Below are 25,144 nucleotides of genomic sequence, written 5' to 3'. Positions count from 1 at the left end.
GGTAAAAGATGTCGCTTGCATGAACGCAGCTAACACTCCCGATCTCATTTTTAGTGACATCTTTCTTTCCACCTAAATAACAGCGACCTTGTCTTCTTCTTCGTCGATGGTGCCAAACACTACTGCCGCCACCTAGTGGATGCGCATGACATCACTCAAAAAAAAAAAAACCGTTATAAAAATAAATGCATCGGTCGTTATAGCCATTGAAATTCATCCTATCACATTTAAATAAATCAATAAGGAATTTAAAACCCATTTCCTGGTTGAAATACTATTAAACACATATAAATGGAATAAAAGAGCAATCAGGTGAAATTTATATATCCATCCATCCATCCATTTTTCTACCGCTTATTCCCTTTTGGGGTCGCGGGGGGCGCTGGCGCCTATCTCAGCTACAATCGGGCGGAAGGCGGGGTACACCCTGGACAAGTCGCCACCTCATCGCAGGGCCAACACAATTTATATATATGAAGGTTTATTTGAAATAGGGACAGATACATAGACATGTGAAACAGTTACCCAATGTATGCATCATAGTGTTTGTAGCCAAAGCTAATTTACAACACTTGTCCCCAACAACAACAACAACACAGATCCAACATCATTAAAACAGGAAAATAAAAATAATAAGACAAAAATTAGTCGATAATAATGATAAAGTTGGTTATCCTGCGACACTCAAAGTAGATGGTGAAGAAGGAGCTGAGCCGGAAGGCAAAGCTCTCAATTTACCGGTCGATCTACGTTCCCATCCTTACCTATGGTCATGAGCTTTGGGTCATGACCGAAAGGATAAGATCACGGGTACAAGCGGCCGAAATGAGTTTCCTCCGCCGTGTGGCGGGGCTCTCCCTTAGAGATAGGGTGAGAAGCTCTGCCATCCGGGAGGAACTCAAAGTAAAGCCGCTGCTCCTTCACATCGAGAGGAGCCAGATGAGGTGGTTCGGGCATTTGGTCAGGATGCCACCCGAACGCCTCCCTAGGGAGGTGTTTAGGCCACGGGGAAGACCCAGGACACGTTGGGAAGACTATGTCTCCCGGCTGGCCTGGGAACGCCTCGGTATCCCCCGGGAAGAGCTAGACGAAGTGGCTGGGGAGAGGGAAGTCTGGGTTTCCCTGCTTAGGCTGTTGCCCCCGCGACCCGACCTCGGATAAGCGGAGGAAGATGGATGGATGGATGGAATAATGATAATAAAAATAATACAGACAAAGTGCAAACTAGATAAAAGTCAATAATAATAATAACAACACAAAGTGCAGACTAGATAAAAAACAATGAGTAAAAATTTGTAAAAACTAAACATGGGAACACGATTGCCGCTTAACTAACCATAATTTTGTTTGTTTTTCGAAAGTGACAGGTGCAGATATACTTTTCAAAGTGTCAGGTAAAGAGTTCCATAGTTGTGGTCCTTTTAAAGATGTTCTCCGGAATGGAACGCAACAGTTGCCTTTTGACATTGCTCTGGTGGTAGATCTGGTACCACTTTGCAGTCTTGTAATTGTCTTGCAGAGCAATTGGGGAGCAGAGGAGAACAAGTTGCAATGTTGACTCTAATAACACAAAGTTGTTTTTCTTTAAAACTGTCATTGCTCCAAAAAAATAATAATGAATCAAAATCAATGTCGCGGTGAATGGTCGACCTACATTCATACAAAGTGTGCATTGTGAATTATATTTATATAGCGCTTTTCTCTAGTGACTCAACGCGCTTCTACATAGTGAAACCCAATATCTAAGTTGCATTTAAACCAGTGTGGGTGGCACTGGGAGCAGGTGGGTAAAGTGTCTTGCCCAAGGACCCAACGGCAGTGACTAGGATGGCAGAAGCGGGAATCGAACCTGCAACCCTCAAGTTGCTGGCACGGCCGCTCTACCAACCGAGCTATGCCGCACAGCAAAGATTCAGCTTTGAAATATTTTGGGGGAAACCGTTTCATATTTTGTGTTTCATTGACTGATTGAGGGCTTCACGGTGGGAGAGGGGTTAGTGCGTCTGCCTCACAATACGAAGGCCTCAGTAGTCCTGGGTTCAATCCCGGGCTCGGGTATTTTCTGTGTGGAGTTTGCATGTTCTCCCTGTGAATGCGTGGGTTCCCTCCGGCTACTCCGGCTTCCTCCCACCTCCAAAAACATGCACCTGGGGATAGGTTGAATGTGAGTGTGAATGTTGTCTGTCTATCTGTGTTGGCCCTGTGATGAGGTGGGGACTTGTCCGGGGTGTACCCCACCTTCCGCCCGATTGTAGCTGAGATAGGCACTAACGCCCCCCGTGACCCCAAAGGGAATAAGCGGTAGAAAATGGATGGATGGATGATTGATTGAGACTTTTATTAGTAGATTGCACAGTACAGTACATATTCCGTACTTACACAATCCGTACTTATTCCCGAATAAGTTTTTTCAACTTGTTTAAGTCGGGGTCTACATTAATCAATTCATATATGCCATATAAAAAAAAAAAACATAAAACAGCATAAAACCAAAATATGAAAACGTATAATCGACAGATAGATCTGAAGTGGATCTAGTAACTTAAAAGTAAAAAGTGAAAAAAAAAATCTGTGACTTATTTATAACACTCTAATGAGTGCAAGCTGAATTTAATAGGAAAAACATGAAGAAATAAAAAGTGTTTTCTGACTTTTTAGTGATTAGTAGGGACCGTTTGGGGTCCCTACTAATTTTAGTGGTATTTTTCTTTAACTGTCACTGCTCAAAAAATAATGAATTACTGTAAAATGAATGCTGTTATGATTTATTGACTTATTTAAGACTCCAATACATTAAATATTCCACTTTGAAATATTTTTGGGGGAAAATATTGCAAAGATTTTTGGCAAATGCTGCAACGGTCTCACTGGGTGTGTTTACAGTGTGACTCAAATGTTGATAAGGATTGTTTCGGTTAAGGCGAGCGGACACCGACCAATAACTTTGCTCTTCCCAATGCTCTTCTGTCCATTGGAGGACAGAAGAGCATCTTGAAAAAGAAGTTACAGGTCTGTGAGAGCCAGAGATCTTCCTTGTTTGAAGTGACCTAATACTTATTTTCCCCCATAATTTACAAATAAATTCTTTAAAATTCCTACAATGTGAATTCCTGGATTTTTTTCACATTCTGTCTCTCACAGTTGAAGTGTACCTATGATGAAAATTACAGACCTCTGTCATCAGTTTAAGTGGGAGAACTTGCACAATTCGGTGGCTGACTAAATACTTTTTTGCCCCACTGTGTATATATATATATATATATATATACAAACCCATATTAAGTTGAATGCACTACAAAGACAAGATATTTGATGTTCAAACTCATAAACTTTATTTTTTTTTTGCAAATAATAATTAACTTAGAATTTCATGGCTGCAACACGTGCCAAAGTAGTTGGGAAAGGGCATGTTCACCACTGTGTTACATCACCTTTTCTTTTAAAAACACTCAATAATCGTTTGGGAACTGAGGAAACTAATTGTTGAAGCTTTGAAAGTGGAATTCTTTACCATTCTTGCTTTATGTAGAGCTTCAGTTGTTCAACAGCCCGGGGTCTCCGCTGTCGTATTTTACGCTTCATAATGTGCCACACATTTTTGATGGGAGACATGTCTGGACTGCAGGCGGGCCAGGAGAGTACCCGCACTCTTTTACTACGAAGCCACGCTGTTGTAACATTTGGCTTGGCATTGTTTTGCTGAAATAAGCAGGGGCGTCCATGATAACGTTGGACCATTCAGCATTAATGGTGCCTTCACAGATGTGTAAGTTACCCATGTTTTGGGCACTAATACACCCCCATACCATCACAGATGCTGGCTTTTGAACTTTGCGCCTATAACAATCCGGATGGTTATTTTCCTCTTTGTTCCGGAGGACACCACGTCCACAGTTTCCAAATATAATTTGAAATGTGGACTCGTCAGACCACAGACCACTTTTCCACTTTGCATCAGTACATGTTAGATGAGCTCGGGCCCAGCGAAGCCGGCGGCATTTCTGGGTGTTGTTGATAAATGGCTTTCGCTTTGCATAGTAGAGTTTTAACTTGCACTTACAGATGTAGCGAACAACTGTAGTTACTGACAGTGGTTTTATGAAGTGTTCCTGAGCCCATGTGGTGATATCCTTTACACGCTGATGTCGCTTTTTGATGCAGTACCACCTGGGGGATCGAAGGTCCGTAATATCATCGCTTACGTGCAGTGATTTCTCCAGATTCTCTGAACCTTTTGATGATTTTACGGACCGTCTGCTCTAGCTGTCCGTTCTGGCTCTCAAATTGATCATCATTTCGCCTTGCAGAGCGGCCATTTTCTCCGAGATGTTATCCAGTTTGTGATAAAAATCACAATTTTGAGTGCTTATCAATCGCGACATTCCGGGCTCCTTGAACATCGTCTTCCAATTTTGTCGGCGGACCAGAGCACCGTTCAATCCAATCAGCGGATGATTTGTTATCGCCATTCAGAATGGGTAGACTTCTTTGAAAGAAGAATCGCCAGGAACACATACCTCCACTTCTCACAGAAGTCCATGGTGTATCCAAATTCAATAAGAAGGGAAGACAATAAAAGGGAGAGAATGTGACAGCCTCCGCTGACCGCCAGACAGAACAAAAATAAATGAATGTAAAATAAAGAAAAGTAGATAAATACAAAAATAAATATAAACAAAAAAATATGAATGTATTAATGCAAAATAAATACAAAACAGTGTGAGAATGTAAATAAACACATACATGTAAAATAAATACATCAATATTAAATAAATATAAACATGTAAATATGTGAACAAATACTAAAAAAATTACACAGAAATATAAAATAAATACAAATCAGTGTAAAAATGTGAATAAATACATACATGTAAAATAGATACATTTAAAACTGTGAATAAGTACATATAAAATGTATTCAAATAAAAGTACAAATATGAATACATGCATGTAAAATACATAAAAATACAAATATATATATATATATATATGTATAATGTATTAAAATAAATGTAAAAATATCCATACTTGCATGTAAAATACTTAAAAAACACAAATAAATAAATACATGTAAAATGTATTCAAATAAAAGTAAAAATATGAATAATTACATGCATGTAAATTACATACAAAAACATAATGTAAAAATATTAATACACACATGCATGTAAAATAAATGATAAAATAAATAGATGTAAAATAGGTTCAAATAAATGTAAAATATGACTAAATACATGCATGTAAAATACATTAAATATGTGTAAAGATACAAATAAATAGATAAATGCATGAACATTTTATTTAAATAAATTTCAAAATATTAATAAACACATGCATATAAAATACATTTAAAAAACAACTACAGGTTAAATAAATTCAAATAAATGTAGGAATAATAAAAAAATAATTACAAATACAAAAATATGAAAAAATACACCAATGTATAAATTACATGAACAATTGTGAACTAAGAAATACTATAAAAATGAATACAAATGTAAATAACTGCATTAAAAACTGCAAAAAATACAATAAAATAAAAATAATTTTGAATGACATAAAACAGATCCTGCATATATCGATTGAATTATTTCTCTTTCCCCTGAAACGTCATTTAAAATCATTTGTCCTTTCGACAATAAATTGTAGAAATTTCATGATCAATTTCATTTGTATTTTGAACAAGCAAGCTGGACAACTGGATTGTTTAAAAGTCATTTTAACATGAACTGATTGCGGGAAAAAATCTTAAACCAATTTCCCTCAATTTTTACTCGAAACCAAAGATTTAAAAAAATATACACCAGAATTAACAATCATCATAATTACGGAAGTGCATAATTACATGCAGTACTATTTTTGCGCCACTGGATGTCAGTATTGAGCATGATTCCTTGTGTTTCAGTCTTCATTGTGAATTATTCCTTTACTGAAAACCCTTTGACAGTTTCTCTACCACAAATCCATCCATTTTCTACCGCTTGTCCCTTTAATGTACTTTAGACTAAACCAAAACAATCGCTGGATTATACAAAACACTGATACCGTGATACACTTTTTACCTGGATCATAGTTTCTAGAATTCTAACATGGAAAAGACTTGTTTTGAAGTCTACTCTCTGAGCAACTAATAAGTTTGTCTTACTTTTAGTCAGGATTCGGGTAGCAGCATTCTGGATGAACTGCAGAAGTTTCAGAGAGCCCAGTGAGAAGATCGATACAGAAGTGTCAACCTGCTGGAGAAAAAAGGCGTTGATTGGTATCTCCAAGTCTGAATCGGACAAGTCATCTCCATTTCCAAACAAGGAATGGACCCCTGAGGAACGCCACAGATCATAGCCGTTTGGTCTGCGATACTGGAATTCCCATAAGGCTGATACCAGACCTTTATGCTGTAGTATCGATTCGTAAATCAAAATGTCGATACTTTCGATACTTAATTTCATGGGTATCAACCTTTGTCTACTAAAAGGTTAAGTATGAGTCGGCCATTTTGATATTTAAAAAAAAAAAAGCTAAAAACCTAAAAATATTTAAATGCACCACTTTGTTTTATAGGTGACTGTCGAGGTCATCCTTCAGGGGGTTCCTCGGACCACCAAGCGCTGACATGACATCCCGGTTCAGGTTCACAAACAGTTTTTTTTCTCCAAATATAGTCTCTTGCTTTTCAGCAATTGTTTTGTGTCTGTCTCCGGTTTGCTCTCGCTCTTGCTCCAACTCCAGCACCTCTCTCCTCCCCGTCTGCTGAATTTTAACAGAGGGACAGGTGATTAGATAACCATCTACGCACCTGTCGCTATCAAGAAGCCAGTCCTGGCACACCCCGCTTCGCTGCAGGTCCGCAGGACACCCCCCCCCCCCCCCCCTCATAGTCACTAAATATATTATCAGTGTAGTGAAGTGAAGTGAATTGAATTATATTTATATAGCGCTTTTCTCAAGTGACTCAAAGCGCTTTACATAGTGACACCCAATATCTAAGTTACATTTAAACCAGTGTGGGTGGCACTGGGAGCAGGTGGGTAAAGTGTCTTGCCCAAGGACACAACGACAGTAACTAGGATGGCACAAGCGGGAATCGAACCTGCAACCCTCAAGTTGCTGGCACGGCCACTCGAACTCAAACCGAGCTATGCCGCCCACAGATGTGTAAAAATGTCAGATTTTTCTCTCAACATTCCGATCTTTCTTCATGCATTTTTACCGTTAGTTTTTCCAGATGGATATGTTATTATTTGAAAAGACACAAATATTCAACATTTTAGCAGACATTGTTTAAGTCCGTGACGACCTCCTTAAAGTTTTGTAGCCAATCAGAAATGTCAAGCAGCTAAAATGTGCCAAACATGGATAAGTGTGGAGAGAGAGTTGTGTATTTTTCCCATCATGCTTTATAATGGATTGAAATGGGTGTCATTCGTAATTTTTTATGGTGCATGAACATTTTTTACAATGACCACAAAGTTCAGTGAGAAAGTTGTGTTGACTTTTTCTGTTGGTTGCAGGGTTTTTTTTAGCGCCATGACTAGGGGAGGTTGTTTGGATTGGGTTACAGTAAATGCTGTGCTGTTTTCCTCCAGTCGTTGACCGGAATTCTTTAAATTGTCTACAAGGTGGCGACAAAGTTGCAGCATAGAGTTCGTCAGATGCCAGATTCCTTTGTAAACTCATGACGTCTGGCGGGCCGCAGTTTGGACACGCCTGCATTGGGTGTATTTGCACAAAGTATCAGTATGGGATCGATACCAGCCTGAATTTTCCTTGGTATCAGATGGAGAAGAAAATGAGTAGTATCGCACGTGACTAGTCTGAGACGGAGAATGCAGCACAGACCAAATGGAACACTTGGAAGATTAGATGTGTTCATGATATTCTGTAGACTTTTTGGCAAGAGTATGAATCTTTAGGCACGTAACCACTTGATCTGATTCCAGTTCCTCTCTACAGATTGCCACTGGCCTGCCCGGCAGCAAGGTGGGTCCGGTCCTGGGGGTCCTGTCGCTGGCCAGACTGTCTGCGTGGGGCCGGTGGTCTCTTTTTCCCTAGGTGCCGCACCTGATGTTTTGAGTAGGGCTCTCTGGGTGGTTGGGGTCGTACTTGGGCTCCCACACACACTGGGAGACAAATGCATTGTACATAAAAACACACAATTATTCATACACATATACATGTATAAATAATTGTGTGTTTGTTTGTATGTATATATGCATACATATATACATACATGCATATATGTATATATGTATATATACATGTATGTATGTATGTATGCATGCATACATGTATATATATATATATATACGCATATATATATGCATACATATATATAAACACATATATTCATATATATATATATATGTGTATGACTAATTGTGTGTTTGTATGTATGTATATCTATATATATATATATATATATATATATATATATACAAACACAATTATTCATACATATGTGTATGAATAATTTTGATTGTATATATGTACACACAAACATATATATATGTATTTATACATACATATATACGAACACACAATTATTCATACATACATATATGTGAATGAATAATTGAGTTTGTATGTATGTATGTATGTATATATATATATATCAATCAATCAATGTTTATTTACATAGCCCCAAATCACAAATGTCTCAAAGGACTGCACAAATCATTACGACTACAACATCTTTGGAAGAACCCACAAAAGGGCAAGAAAAACTCACACCCAGTGGGCAGAGAGAATTCACATCCAGTGGGACACCAGTGACAATGCTGACTATGAGAAACCTTGAAGAGGACCTCAGATGTGGGCAACCCCCCCTCTCTAGGGGACCGAAAGCAATGGATGTCGAGCGGGTCTAACATGATACTGTGAAAGTTCAATCCATAGTGGCTCCAACACAGCCGTGAGAGTTCAGTTCAAGCGGATCGAAGACAGCAGCGAGAGTCCCGTCCACAGGAAACCATCTCAAGCGGATCAGCAGCGTAGAGACGTCCCCAACCGATACAGGCGAGGGGTCCATCCTGGGTCCCGACGAGCGGTCCATCCTGGGTCTCGACTCTGGACAGCCAGTACTTCATCCATGGTCATCGGACTGGACCCCCCCCCACATATATATATATATATATATATATATATACACATACATACAAACACACAACTATTCATACATATATGTGTATGAAAAATTATTTATAAAATTATTCATACACATATAAATTATGAATAATTGTGTGTTTGTACATATGTATGTATATATACATATATACATACAAACACACACAACTATTCATACATATATGTGTATGAATAGTTGTGTGAATAATTATATACAAACACACAATTATCCATACATAAATGTATATGAATAATTGTCTTTGTACGTATAAACAGTATATATATATATATATATATATATATATATACAAACACACAATTATTCATACATATGTGTATGAATAATTGTGTTTGTACGTATTATGTGTGTGTGTGTATATATATATATATATATATATATATATATATATATATATATATATATATATGTATATATATATCCACATATATACACACATACAAACACACAACTATTCATACTTATATGCGCATGGATAATTGTGTGTTTTTATGTGTGTATATTTTATATATATATATATATATATATATATATATATATATATATACATACATTCATGTATACATATATATGTATGTATGTATATATATATATACACACACATACATTCATGTATATATATGTATATACAGTATATACATAAAAACACACATGTATACATACATATATGTATGTATGAAAAATTGTTATGTATATATATATATACATACATATATATAATTACATATGTTCACACATACATACACAAATACAGTAGATACAACCCATTTTTTGTGCCTCCCTACTTTTTAGTGTACTTTACGTATTTTGAAAAGAACAAAGATCACGTATTGATGTCAAATCACTGAAACCAGGATATTCAGAAGCGTCTTTTTAGCATATTTGCCATTCTATATTTATTCTTTTATTCATATTCCATCCATTTCCTACCGCTTATACCTTATTCCCTATAATAATAATAAGCCAACGCCACCAAAGGTCAGACATTTTGTGGACTGTCCGTGAATAGTCGTGCGACTTTCACACCTAAACTTGTCGCCGTCCGAGTTCCAGGAAACATTGATCCATGCCGTCGTGTCTTCAGGGTTTCATTGATCGACTGAAGGTGTTACGCCATCAAGTTTTCATGGCTTCGCATAAATGACGGTGTTTGAGGAAAACAAGACATTGTTGAGGCGTCGAAAGAATGTTGTTTTGGGACTGACGAGAGTGTTGTGTGTAGAAACTGAGAACAGGTTAGTCCAGTATGACCGAGGAGGAGCAGGTGAGATGAGCACACACCTTGTTAGTCTCAATTCCACCCGGAGAAGCACACAGGTGTCATCTCCTGCTCCCTGCTCGGCATCCACGTCAAAAAGGTAACTTTTCTAAACCTCGACACACCGTGAACAGTAGCTCTTTTTCTGTGTTAGCATGCTAGCGTGTTAGCTTTTGATTGATTGATTGATTGATTGAAACTTGTATTAGTAGATTGCACAGTACAGTACATATTCCGTACAATTGACCACTAAATGGTAACACCCGGATAAGTTTTTCAACTTATTTAAGTCGGGGTACACGTTAATCAATTCATGGTAAAAGCTGACCTCAACTCTGCTCTTGGAAAATCTTCTTTTTTCCCCATTTCCTGTTTGCTTGTTGACCAATGAGAACTTGTGACAACTGGAACTAAAATCGAATTGGAGTGGCTTTTAGCTAGGCTGCCCATATTGGGAAATCCCAAAATAGGGGACACATGTACAGTGGGGCAAAAAAGTATTTAGTCAGCCACCGATTGTGCGAGTTCTCCCACTTAAAATGATGACAGAGGTCTGTAATTTTCATCATAGGTACACTTTAACTGTGAGAGACAGAATGTGAAAAAAAAAATCCAGGAATTTACATTGTAGGAATTTTAAAGAATTTATTTGTAAAATTATGGTGGAAAATAGGTATTTGGTCAACCATTCAAAGCTCTCACTAATGGAAGGACGTTTTGGCTCAAAATCTCACGATACATGGCCCCATTCATTCTTTCCTTAACACGGATCAATCGTCCTGTCCCCTTAGCAGAAAAACAGCCCCAAAGCATGATGTTTCCACCCCCATGCTTCACAGTAGGTGTGGTGTTCTTGGGATGCAACTCAGTATTATACTTCCTCCAAACACGACGAGTTGAGTTTATACCAAAATGTATACATGGATGATACAGCAGAGGATGGTCTTATGGTCGGATGAAACCAAATTAGAACTTTTTGGTATAAAGTCAACTTGTCCTCTTTGGAGGAAGAAGAATACTGAGTTGCATCCCAAGAACACCACACCTACTGTGAAGCATGGGGGTGGAAACATCATGCTATGGGGCTGTTTTTCTGCTAAGGGGACAGGACGATTGATCCGTGTTAAGGAAAGAATGAATGGGGCCATGTATGGTGAGATTTTGAGGCAAAACCTCCTTCCATCGGTGAGAGCTTTGAATGGTTGACCAAATACTTATTTTCCACCATAATTTACAAATAAATTCTTTAAAATTCCTACAATGTGAATTCCTGGATTTTTTTGTCACATTCTGTCTCTCACGATTGAAGTGTAGATGAAAATTACAGACCGCTGACTAAATACTTTTTTGCGTGCCAAGGCCGGGACTAGGTGAACAATTTGCCAATGATACTTGAACTTGCTTTATAAATAATATATTTATTTAAATAAAATATTTTTCTTCTCCTCTGCTGACAGCAGTGTTGGCGCGAGGAATTTTCAAAAATCTAGTCATAAAAATGGGGTCCCACAGTAGTTTTTTGGGGTCCCACTTCTTTGTAAGCGTTTTGAAAACAAATGCTAAACGTTTGAATTATCCTGTTATATCTCACATTCTATATTGTGTTTTGGAAAAAGGTTGTCATAAACGTTTCTCCATTTATTAAAAGAAATAATATAAAAAGAAGATACATTTGTATGCATATGTAAATATATTTAGTTAAAAACATTCATTCTCTTTCTTCTTTCCTTCATGGATCTAATTTTAGTAGTTTTTTCTATGTTTTTATTTAATAAGTTGTAAGTGTGTTTGTTTCAGTATAAAAGTGTAAAAAGTGATAATGGTGTGCCAGGGGCATACATACATTTTATATTTAATGCTTAAATCTCTGGAGTCCACATCAACTTCAGATTTATTCCTCATTTCAGAATGTTTTAGTTTTTTTTTTAAATGTTATTTGTTTGTTTGTTTTCCGCCCTTTTTAGTCAAACAAAACCATATTTTTTTTATGGCAAACACAGAACATATGCAAAATCTTCCACCAAAAATAGTTTTCAAAGTGGAATATTTGATTTGATGTAATCGGAACCTTGGATAGGTCAATGATTCATAATAACATTGATTTTGATTCAATATTATGTTTTAAACAATGACAGTTTGAAAGAAGAAAAAAACAGCTTTGTTTCACTCTATCACAATATACACCGCGGGGTGTGTATATTGTAGCGTCCCGGAAGAGTTAGTGGTGCAAGGGGTTCTGGGTATTTGTCCTGTTGTGTTACGGTGCGGATGTTCTCCCGAAATGTGTTTGTCATTTTTGTTTGGTGTGGGTTCACAGTGTGGCGCATAAACATCACTTCATATTCTCTACTGCTCACTAGTGTTACCATATCTGAGTTACTGTGTAGAAATATATGGGGAAATAATGACAAAAGTACACTTCATTCACTAACAGTGTTACAAAAAAGATCAGTTAGAATAATACATAATGTTGGATATAGAGAACATACAAACCCTTTATTTATTGAATTAAGGTACTGAAATTCCACGACATAGATTATAAGATTATACACAAAGCAAACTATAACAACAATTCTTCTCAACAAAAGAAGAGAAATATAATCTTAGAGAAAAATGTAATTTAAAAGATTTGTATGCACGTACAACACTTAAGACCTTTAGTATATCAGTATGTGGAATTGAGTTATGGAATGGATTAAGCAAAGCAATCAAACAATGTACTAATGTGATCCACTTCAAGAAACTCTTCAAACTGGAAGTGTTTACAAAGTACAAAAAAGAAGAACTATGATAAACATTCTGATTTTACTCACCCATTCATTCTCAAAATAATCTCACTTATCTCATCGTATGGAATAAAATTTACTTCACCAATTATTTATTTATTTATTTATTTATTTTTATTGTGATTACTTAAGGAGTATACATTGTGAATACATTGAGAGCAGGAAGTGAACAAAAGTTTTAGCAACTGTTATGTAAAGAAAAGGGGTAGGATTAAATAAGCTCTGCTTCTTCCTACTCCTTTTCGAACATGTTGAAAAGAGAAACTGGAAATTGTGATGTATCATGTTGTATGCTTGCATGTTCGAAATAAACTCAAATTCAAACTCAAACTCATATTTGTTTATACGGCCACCCTCAGTGTGACCTGTATGGCTGTTAACCAAGTATGCCTTGATTGACAATCAATCCACTACCTCGCTCTTTCTGTCTCTGCCCCTCCCTCACGACTGTTGCTGCCACACCTTCACAATTTGTTTAGTTTTTAACCCATCCTAACCCTGTATGTACAATGAAAATACACGCAACCATCACACAAAACGCCGGACATTTGAGGCATTTAAGAAACCCCGCCCGGACAGCCCGGACAGTCCCGCAAAAGAGGACATGTCCGGGTAAAAGAGGACGCATGGTCAGTCTATCTGTTGACCAATGAGAACGCGTTGACAACTGGAACTAAAATCCGTCTCCGGTCGAATTTGAGTCGCTGTCTTCGACATTTACGCGGATTTTAGCTTTCCAGCGTGTTGTGAGCATTATGTACCGCCGTCCTACAGCTTTTAGCACGCAGTGACGCAAGCTGTAGGACATGACAAGAGAGTTGGTGTCGTAATGCGTTTGGAGAAAATATTTGGCTTTTTCTTCAGACTGATGTCCTTGCCTCAGTAGAGTGGAAAAACAAGTTGACTTTATGTTCTTAATTGTGTTGCATTTAGGGCTGGGCGGTATGGCCTTTTTATTAATATCTCAATATTTTTATGCCATGTCACGATACACGATATATATCTTCATTTTTGCCTTAGCCTTGAATGAACACTTGATGCATATAATCACAGCAGTGTGATGATTCTATGTGTCTACATTAAAACATTTTTCTTCATACTGCATTGATATATGCTACTTTTAAACTTTCATGCAGAGAGAGAAGTCACAACTTAGTCAAATGACCAAAATTGTATTTATTACACAGTTATTACGCAGTGGCACAAACATTCACGTCATTTCCAAAACAGAAAGTGCAAGATTGTCAGAGACATTTTAAAACAAGCTATGAGTGCATTTTTGTGCATGATGTCACTAAGATGACATATCAAAACAACACTAAATTAAAGCGCACTTTTTGTACAGAACGCAATTTAAAGTCATATTTATGAGATTAAAAGTAATATTTATGAGATTAAAAGTAATATTTGTGATATAAATTACATTTATGAGATAAAACGTTACAGTTATGGGATAAAAAAAACATATTTCTGGGATAAAAAGTTATATTTATAAGATAAAAAGTTATATTTATTGGATAAAAAGACGTATTTATGAGATAAAAAGTCAAAATTATAAGAGTGCAGTGCAGTTATGCAGGTTGTACCTCAATTTCGACATAATTTAGATTTTTTAATCTCATGATTACATTTTATATCATAATTTCAGTTTTCTTAATTTTTACTTTCAACTTTCTTATCTTATAATTTCAAAATGTTATCTCATAATGAATGCTTTTTTTTTTCATAATTTTAACTTTTTATCTCATTTCAACTTTTTATTTCATAACTCTGAATTTTTATCTCATAATTTCGATTTTTTAAAATATCATAATTATGTTTTTTGATCTCATAATTATGACTTTTCATCTCATAATTTCGATTTTTTTTAACCTCCTAATTCTGACTTTTTATTTCATAATCTTTTACTTTTTATCTCTTAATTTCTTCTTTTCATTTAAATAAAATTTGACTTTTTAATCTCATGATTCGACTTTATCTCATAAATTTAACTTTTTATCCCAAAAATATGAGTTTCTATTTCTTAATCGTCACTTTCTGATCTCATATATCTCATAATTTTACATTTTTATCTCAAACTTTCAACTTTTCCTCTTATAATTTTGATTTTTAAATGTATAATTGTGACATTATGTCTCACAATTTTGATGTTTTATTTCAAAATTAGGACTTTTTATATCAAAATTCGACTTTATCTCATAATTTCAACGGTTTATCTCATATGACTATCTCATAATTGTGACTTTTTATCTCATAATTTCAACTTTTTATCTCATAAATGACTTTTTAAAATCTCATTTCGACTTTATCTCATGGCTATGACTTTGTAAGTCATAATTCCAACTTTTTATCTCATTATGGATTTTATCTCACAATTTTGACTTTCTTAACTCATGATTTAGACTTTTTATTTTATAATTTTGACATTTTATCTCCTACTTATTATCAGACTTAATCAAATATTCAGGATGTTTTTTATTGAGGCGGGTGAGATTGGAGTAGTAATTAGTTTTGAAGGGGGTATTCATATGGATATTGAAATACCCATTATAATTATATTATCTGCATGCGTGACTAGATGAGCGGAAACTCTGAAAATTCACTGATAAAGTCCGAATAAGGCCCAGGGGGGCAATAGATAACAGCTAGATTAGAGAGGTAGCGGTGTGAAAGACCTCACAGTAAGCACCTCAAATGATTTATACTTATTACTTTGGTTAGGACTAAGGTTAAGGTTTTCATTGGATATTGGTGCGTGTATTCTTCATCAGGTACACACACTTGTCATCTTGGACTTCTAACTTTATGTATTTGGTGAATACTTATGGAAGTATTATGTTTCAGAGTAATACATTTATGTATCTGATGAATACTTATGGAAGTATGTCGCAGAATAATAACTGTGTATTTGATGAATACTTATGGAATATTTATGTTGTCGCAGAATAATAACTTTGTGTATTTGATCATTACTTATGGAAGTTTAAGTTGTTACAGAGTAATAATTGAATGTATTTGATGAATACTTGTGGGAGTATTATTTTGTTGTAGAGTAATAACTGTATGTATTCGATCAATACTTATGAAAGTATAAGTGGTTGCAGAGTAATAAGTTTATGTTTTTTTTGAAGACTTGTGGAAGTATTATGTTGTTGCCTAGTAATAACTATATATTTGATGAGTACTTGTGGAAGTATTATGTTGTTGCAGAGTAATAATTGCGTGCATTTGATGAATACTTAGGGAAGTGTTATGTTGTTGCAGAGTAATACCTGTATATATTGATGAATACTTACGGAAGAATAATGTTGTTGCTGAGTAATAACAGTATGTATTTGATGACTACTTGTGGGAGTGTTATGTTGGTGCAGAGTAATAAATTCATGTATTTGATGAATACTTATGGAAGTACTATGTTTTTCCAGAGAAATACTACAAAGTCACAATGCCAGCTGACAGAAGCAGTCTTCCACCCTATCAGCCAAACAGCAAAAAACAGTAAGTGGAAATATTTTCTTCCTCATATTTCATATCATGTGCACTTTTTAGCTCCTTTCAATGGATCATATTTACTCAGGATTAATCATCAGCAACCATTTTTAAATCTGATTAACAGTGGTATTTGTTGGATAGTGGTAATTAAAAAAAATGTTTAATGCCGATTAATCCACAACAATTTTGTGATTAATCTGAATAAAAAAATTTTGATGTCACTAAATAAATGTGACTGACATATAATTGTGATTAATCCACAATTAATCTGATTTAAAATGGTCATGTTTGACAGCACTAATTAAAAATGTATATTTAATCAGATTAATCACGACAGAGAAATGATTAATCTGATTAAAAGTGTTTGAGAGCACTGGTTAGAAATGAAAATTTGTCAGATTTATTAGGACAGAGAAGTGATTAATCTGATTAAAATTGTCTGATAGCACTAATTAAAAATAAATATTTAATCTGATTAATAACGACACAGAATTGATTAATCTGAATAAAAGTGTCTGACAGCACTAGTCAAAAATTAATATTTAATCAGATTAATCAAGGCAGAAAAGTGATTAATCTGATTAAAAGTGCTTGAGAGCACTAGTTAAAAATGAATATTTAAAGTGATTGATCTGATTAAAAGTGTTTGACAGCACTAGTTAAAAATGAATATTCAATCAGATTAATTAGGAGAGAGGAGTGATTAATCAGATTCAAAGTGTGTAATTGTGTCGGGTGCTTGCAGTCGACACCGACATGGCGAGCGGACGTCCCATCCCGTCTACTACCATCCCGGAGACAAGATGCTTCACTTCTACCGCTGGACTTCGCCGCCTGGCGTGATGAAGATAATGAGCATCATCATCATCATCATGTGCGTGGCGGTCTTCGCCTGCGTGGCGTCCACACTGGCCTGGGACTACGACATGAACAACTTGGGTCTCGGCGGCGGAGGCCTGGTCCCGGGCTTCGGCGGCGGGCAGTTTGGCGGCGGGCAGTTTGGAGGCGGGCAGTTTGGCGGCGGGCAGTTTGGCAGCTCCATCGGCGGCGGCTTCGGAGGAGGCTCCGGCAGTTCCTTCAGCAATTTCGGCGGCGGAGGAGTGCAGATGGATCCCAAATCGGCCAAAGGTTTCATCATCGCCATTTCCGCCATCACCTTCATCGCCGTGCTGGTCATTTTCGTGCTGGTCGTGTCCAGGCAAAAGGCCGCTACCTCGTCCAAGTTCTACCTGGCGGCGATCATCATCTCCGCCATCTTGGCCTTTCTGATGCTCATCGCCACCATCGTGTACTTGGTGGCGGTCAACCCGACAGCTCAGACCTCAGGCTCCATTTACTACAACCAGATCCGCCAGGTGTGCGCTCAGTACCAGAACCAGGCTCAGGCTCAGGGTATCTTCCTCAACCAGTACCTCTACCACTACTGCGTGGTGGAACCTCCGGAGGTGAGATATTACGGGCGTAATGTCAACACACACACTCTGGTGCCCACACAAACGATCAGAAAACACAACAATCCTTAAATTTACCATAGTACAACAGCAAAAATAAGCAAAAACTACAATTGTCTCAGATTTTAATCCTTTGGGTTTTCCCCTTAAATTCTTCCTATATCCAAGGACTTATTTCCTAAACAATAATAAAAACTACAAAAAACGATTTTGTGATACTACATTTACTACAACCAGATCCACCAGTCGTGCGCTCAGTACCTAGAACCAGGCTCAGGGTATCTATTTCAACCAGTACCTCTACCACTACTGCGTGGTGGAACCCCCGGAGGTGAGATATTACGTATGTAATGTCAACACACACACGTTGGTGCCCACACAAACTATCAGAAAACACAACAATCCTTAAATTTACCATAGTACAACAGCAAAAATAAGCAAAAACTACAATTGTTTCAGATTTTAATCCTTTGGGTTTTCCCCTTAAATTCCTCCTATATCCAAGGACTTATTTCCTAAACTATAATAAAAACTACAAAAAACTATTTTGTGATAGTCAATGTACTACAACCACATCTGCCAGGTGTGCACTCAGTATGTAGAACCAGGCTCAGGCTCAGGGTATCTTCCTCAACCAGTACCTCTACTACTACTGCGTGGTGGAACCTCAGGAGGTGAGATATTACGGGCGTAATGTCAACACACACACTTTGGTGCCCACACAAACGATCAGAAAACACAACAATCCTTAAATTAACCATATTACAACAGCAAAAATAAGCAAAAACTACAATTGTCTCAGATTTTAATCCTTTGGGTTTTCCCCTTAAATTCCTCCTATATCCAAGGACGTATTTCCTAAACAATAATAAAAACTACAAAAAACGATTTTGTGATACTACATTTACTACAACCAGATCCGCCAGTCGTGCGCTCAGTACCTAGAACCAGGCTCAGGGTATCTATTTCAACCAGTACCTCTACCACTACTGCGTGGTGGAACCCTTGGAGGTGAGATATTACGTATGTAATGTCAACACACACACGTTGGTGCCCACACAAACTATCAGAAAACACAACAATCCTTAAATTTACCATAGTACAACAGCAAAAATAAGCAAAAACTACAATTGTTTCAGATTTTAATCCTTTGGGTTTTCCCCTTAAATTCCTCCTATATCCAAGGACTTATTTCCTACACTATAATAAAAACTACAAAAAACTATTTTGTGATAGTCAATGTACTACAACCACATCTGCCAGGTGTGCACTCAGTATGTAGAACCAGGCTCAGGCAGGGTATCTTCCTCAACCAGTACCTCTACTACTACTGCGTGGTGGAACCTCAGGAGGTGAGATATTACGGGCGTAATGTCAACACACACACTTTGGTGCCCACACAAACGATCAGAAAACACAACAATCCTTAAATTAACCATATTACAACAGCAAAAATAAGCAAAAACTACAATTGTCTCAGATTTTAATCCTCAGGGTTTTCCCCTTAAATTCCTCCTATATCCAAGGACGTATTTCCTAAACAATAATAAAAACTACAAAAAACGATTTTGTGATACTACATTTACTACAACCAGATCCGCCTGGTGTGCGCTCAGTACCTAGAACCAGGCACAGGCTCAGGGTATCTATTTCAACCAGTACCTCTACCACTACTGCGTGGTGGAATTTCAGGAGGTGAGATATTACGGGCGTAATTTCAACACACACACTTTGGTGCCCACACAAATGATCAGAAAACACAACAATCCTTAAATATACCGTATTGCGACAAAAAAAAGTCAGCAAAAACTACAATTGTCTCAGATTTTAATCCTTTAGGTTTGGCCCTTAAATTCCTCCTACGTCCAAAGGACTTATTTCCTAAACAATAATTAAAACTACAAAAAACTATTTTGTGATAGTAAACTTACTACAACAAGATCCGCCAGGTGTGCGTTCAGTACCTAGAACCAAGCTCAGGCTCAGGGTATCTTCCTCAACCAGTACCTCTACAGATTCTGCGTGGTTGAACCTCAGGAGGTGAGCTATTACAGACGTATTGTCAACACACACATTTTGGTGCCCACACAAACGATCAGAAAACACAACAATCCTTAAATATACCATATTGCGACAACAAAAATAAGCAAAAACTACAATTGTCTCAGATTTTAATCCTTTGGGTTTTCCCCTTAAATTCCTCCTATATCCAAGGACTTATTTCCTAAACTATAATAAAAACTACAAAAAACTATTTTGTGATAGTCAATTTACTACAACCACATCTGCCAGGTGTGCACTCAGTACCTAGAACCAAGCTCAGGCTCAGGGTATCTATTTCAACCAGTACCTCTACCACTACTGCGTGGTGGAATCTCAGGAGGTGAGATATTACGGGCGTAATTTCAACACACACACTTTGGTGCCCACACAAATGATCAGAAAACACAACAATCCTTAAATATACCGTATTGCGACAAAAAAAAGTCAGCAAAAACTACAATTGTCTCAGATTTTAATCCTTTAGGTTTGGCCCTTAAATTCCTCCTACGTCCAAAGGACTTATTTCCTAAACAATAAATAAAACTACAAAAAACAATTTTGTGATAGTAAACTTACTACAACAAGATCCGCCAGGTGTGCGTTCAGTACCTAGAACCAAGCTCAGGCTCAGGGTATCTTCCTCAACCAGTACCTCTACAGATTCTGCGTGGTTGAACCTCAGGAGGTGAGCTATTACAGACGTAATGTCAACACACACATTTTGGTGCCCACACAAACGATCAGAAAACACAACAATCCTTAAATATACCATATTGCGACAACAAAAATAAGCAAAAACTACAATTGTCTCAGATTTTAATCCTTTGGGTTTTCCCCTTAAATTCCTCCTATATCCAAGGACTTATTTCCTAAACTATAATAAAAACTACAAAAAACTATTTTGTGATAGTCAATTTACTACAACCACATCTGCCAGGTGTGCACTCAGTACCTAGAACCAAGCTCAGGCTCAGGGTATCTATTTCAACCAGTACCTCTACCACTACTGCGTGGTTGAATCTCAGGAGGTGAGATATCACGGGCGTAATTTCAACACACACACTTTGGTGCCCACACAAATGATCAGAAAACACAACAATCCTTAAATATACCGTATTGCGACAAAAAAAAGTCAGCAAAAACTACAATTGTCTCAGATTTTAATCCTTTAGGTTTGGCCCTTAAATTCCTCCTACGTCCAAAGGACTTATTTCCTAAACAATAAATAAAACTACAAAAAACTATTTTGTGATAGTAAACTTACTACAACAAGATCCGCCAGGTGTGCGTTCAGTACCTAGAACCAAGCTCAGGCTCAGGGTATCTTCCTCAACCAGTACCTCTACAGATTCTGCGTGGTTGAACCTCAGGAGGTGAGCTATTACAGACGTAATGTCAACACACACATTTTGGTGCCCACACAAACGATCAGAAAACACAACAATCCTTAAATATACCATATTGCGACAACAAAAATAAGCAAAAACTACAATTGTCTCAGATTTTAATCCTTTGGGTTTTCCCCTTAAATTCCTCCTATATCCAAGGACTTATTTCCTAAACTATAATAAAAACTACAAAAAACTATTTTGTGATAGTCAATTTACTACAACCACATCTGCCAGGTGTGCACTCAGTACCTAGAACCAAGCTCAGGCTCAGGGTATCTATTTCAACCAGTACCTCTACCACTACTGCGTGGTGGAATCTCAGGAGGTGAGATATTACGGGCGTAATTTCAACACACACACTTTGGTGCCCACACAAATGATCAGAAAACACAACAATCCTTAAATATACCGTATTGCGACAAAAAAAAGTCAGCAAAAACTACAATTGTCTCAGATTTTAATCCTTTAGGTTTGGCCCTTAAATTCCTCCTACGTCCAAAGGACTTATTTCCTAAACAATAAATAAAACTACAAAAAACTATTTTGCGATAGTAAACTTACTACAACAAGATCCGCCAGGTGTGCGTTCAGTACCTAGAACCAAGCTCAGGCTCAGGGTATCTTCCTCAACCAGTACCTCTACAGATTCTGCGTGGTTGAACCTCAGGAGGTGAGCTATTACAGACGTAATGTCAACACACACATTTTGGTGCCCACACAAACGATCAGAAAACACAACAATCCTTAAATATACCATATTGCGACAACAAAAATAAGCAAAAACTACAATTGTCTCAGATTTTAATCCTTTGGGTTTTCCCCTTAAATTCCTCCTATATCCAAGGACTTATTTCCTAAACTATAATAAAAACTACAAAAAACTATTTTGTGATAGTCAATTTACTACAACCACATCTGCCAGGTGTGCACTCAGTACCTAGAACCAAGCTCAGGCTCAGGGTATCTATTTCAACCAGTACCTCTACCACTACTGCGTGGTTGAATCTCAGGAGGTGAGATGTTACGGGCGTAATTTCAACACACACACTTTGGTGCCCACACAAATGATCAGAAAACACAACAATCCTTAAATATACCGTATTGCGACAAAAAAAAGTCAGCAAAAACTACAATTGTCTCAGATTTTAATCCTTTAGGTTTGGCCCTTAAATTCCTCCTACGTCCAAAGGACTTATTTCCTAAACAATAATTAAAACTACAAAAAACAATTTTGTGATAGTAAACTTACTACAACAAGATCCGCCAGGTGTGCGTTCAGTACCTAGAACCAAGCTCAGGCTCAGGGTATCTTCCTCAACCAGTACCTCTACAGATTCTGCGTGGTTGAACCTCAGGAGGTGAGCTATTACAGACGTAATGTCAACACACACATTTTGGTGCCCACACAAACGATCAGAAAACACAACAATTCTTAAATTTACCATATTGCGACAACAAAAATTAGCAAAAACTCCAATTGTCTCAGATTTTAATCCTTTGCATTTTGCCCTTAAAATCTTCCTATGTCCTAAACAATAAAAACTACAAAATACGATTTTGTGGTAGTAAAAAAATCCTGACCTATTCACTGCGTAGGGACATGATACTGCACTTGGTATCATTACCGTCGATACTTCTGTTTACGTTACAGAGCTTAGAAGTTAGTATAGCTTCCTGTAGCCGTGTAGCGTGTTTAGCTTGTGCTCGTCCTCCAGTGATAACGTTACTTACTTTGGAGGTGACGACTAGTGACTGGCATTAGCAGCCAACGAGGACGCTACATTGCGTTCAAGCCTCGCCCGTTTCCATTTTGTTGACACCTGTCTTGGTCTGGTGCAGGCCATCGCCATTGTCCTCGGCTTCCTGGTGTTTGTGGCGCTGATCATTCTTCTGGTGTTCGCCGTGAAGACCCGCTCCAGCATCAGACGCTGGGGCCGAGACCGCATCCTGTGGGAAGAAGTCAAGGTGGTCAACGACGGTCTTCATCACAGCGTCGGAGAGTGGGTGAGTCCCCTTGCCGCTTCCTCTACTTCCTGCCGTACTTGATTGTGATTAATCCACAGAAACCCAATGATTAAACCAAATAAGACGGTCATTTTTGACATGGCTAATTAACACAAATATTTAATTCTGATTAATCTACAGCAACCCTTTGATTAATCGGATTGAAAATTTCATGTTTGACAAAACTAAATAAAAATGAATTTTTGATCGTAATTAATCCATCGCAACCCTGTGATTAATCGGATTAAAAAGTTCATGTTTGACAAAGCTAAATAAAAATGACTATTTAATCGTGATTAAACCACAGCAACCATGGGATTAAAATACTGAGGTGGCGACTTGTCCGGGGTGTACCCCGCCTTCCGCCCGATTGTAGCTGAGATAGGCACCAGCGCCCCCCCGCAACCGCAAAGGGGAATAAGCGGTAGGAAATGGATGGATGGATGTTTGACAGTTAATTAAAAAAATACATTTAATTGGGATTAATACACAGCAACCATGTGATTAATCTAGAAAAAAAGTTAATGTTTGACAGAGTTAATTAAAAATAATACTCAATTATTATTATTCCACAGCAACCTTGTGATTATTCTGACTAAAAAGTTCATGTTTGACAAAGCTAAATAAAAATAACTATTTAATCGTGATTAAACCACAGCATCTGTGTGATTAATCTATTTAAGAAAGTTGTGTTTGACAATCAATTAAAAAAAGATATTTAATTGTGATTAACCCCCAGATACCCTGTGATTGAGCTAATTAAAAATGTAATGTTTGACAGAGTTAATTAAAATTTACTATTTAATCGTGATTAAACCACAGCAACCGTGTGATTAATCTATTTAAGGTCATGTTTGAAAGTCAATAAAAAATATATATTTAATTGTGATTAATCTCGATAAAAAGTTAATGTTTGACAGAGTTAATTAAAAAATAATACTCAGTCGTTATTATTCCACAGCAATCCTGTGATTAATCTCACTAAAAAATTCACGTTCGACAAATAAATATTTAAATAATGTTTGACAAAGCTAATTACAACTAAATTACATTAAATCATTAATAATCCTTAGGAACCTTGTGATCTATCTAATTAAACATTTTTGATTTGACTATTGATTTTTGACAGCTCCATTTAAGAAAAATATATATTTAATTGTGATTAACCCCCAAATACCCTGTGATTGAGCTAATTAAAAATGTAATGTTTGACAGAGTTAATTAAAATTTACTGTTTAATTGTGATTAAACCGCAGCAACCGTGTGATTAATCTATTTAAGGCCATGTTTAAAAGTCAATAAAAAATATATATTTAATTGTGATTAATCTCAATAAAAAGTTAATATTTGACAGAGTTAATTACAAATAATACTCAGTCGTTATTTTTCCACAGCAACCCTGTGATTAATCTCACTAAAAAGTTCACGTTCGACAAATAAATATTTAAATAATGTTTGACAAAGCTAATTACAACTAAATTACATTAAGTCATTAATAATCCTTAGGAACCTTGTGATCTATCTAATTAAACATTTTTGATTTGACTGTTGATTTTTGACACCTACATTTAAGAAAAATA

At 36.7% G+C, this 25,144-nt stretch overlaps 1 protein-coding gene and 1 long non-coding RNA gene across 2 annotated transcripts in view; one reads left to right on the top strand and one right to left on the bottom strand.

Moving 5' to 3' along the window:
- Positions 1–5,277: 5,277 nt before the first annotated feature.
- LOC133550851 (uncharacterized) lies at positions 5,278–23,533 on the bottom strand. The gene is made up of 2 exons (XR_009806389.1): positions 23,292–23,533; positions 5,278–6,236 (listed from the first exon to the last, which is right to left on the bottom strand). It is a non-coding gene; the product is annotated as an uncharacterized LOC133550851 (long non-coding RNA).
- The window catches only part of oclnb (occludin b), a 39,601-nt gene continuing 24,797 nt past the window's right edge, over positions 10,341–25,144 (top strand). Inside the window, exons 1-4 of the mRNA XM_061896927.1 lie at positions 10,341–10,497; positions 16,609–16,681; positions 17,421–18,120; positions 23,400–23,564. Of these exons, the coding sequence (XP_061752911.1) occupies positions 16,629–16,681; positions 17,421–18,120; positions 23,400–23,564 (918 nt within the window). The 5' untranslated portion in view covers positions 10,341–10,497; positions 16,609–16,628. The remainder of the gene's footprint in view (positions 10,498–16,608; positions 16,682–17,420; positions 18,121–23,399; positions 23,565–25,144) is intronic.

The sequence above is a fragment of the Nerophis ophidion genome, linkage group LG01, assembly GCF_033978795.1.
Source record: "Nerophis ophidion isolate RoL-2023_Sa linkage group LG01, RoL_Noph_v1.0, whole genome shotgun sequence".
Lineage (NCBI taxonomy): Eukaryota > Metazoa > Chordata > Actinopteri > Syngnathiformes > Syngnathidae > Nerophis > Nerophis ophidion.
This window is presented reverse-complemented; position numbering and strand designations above follow the sequence as displayed.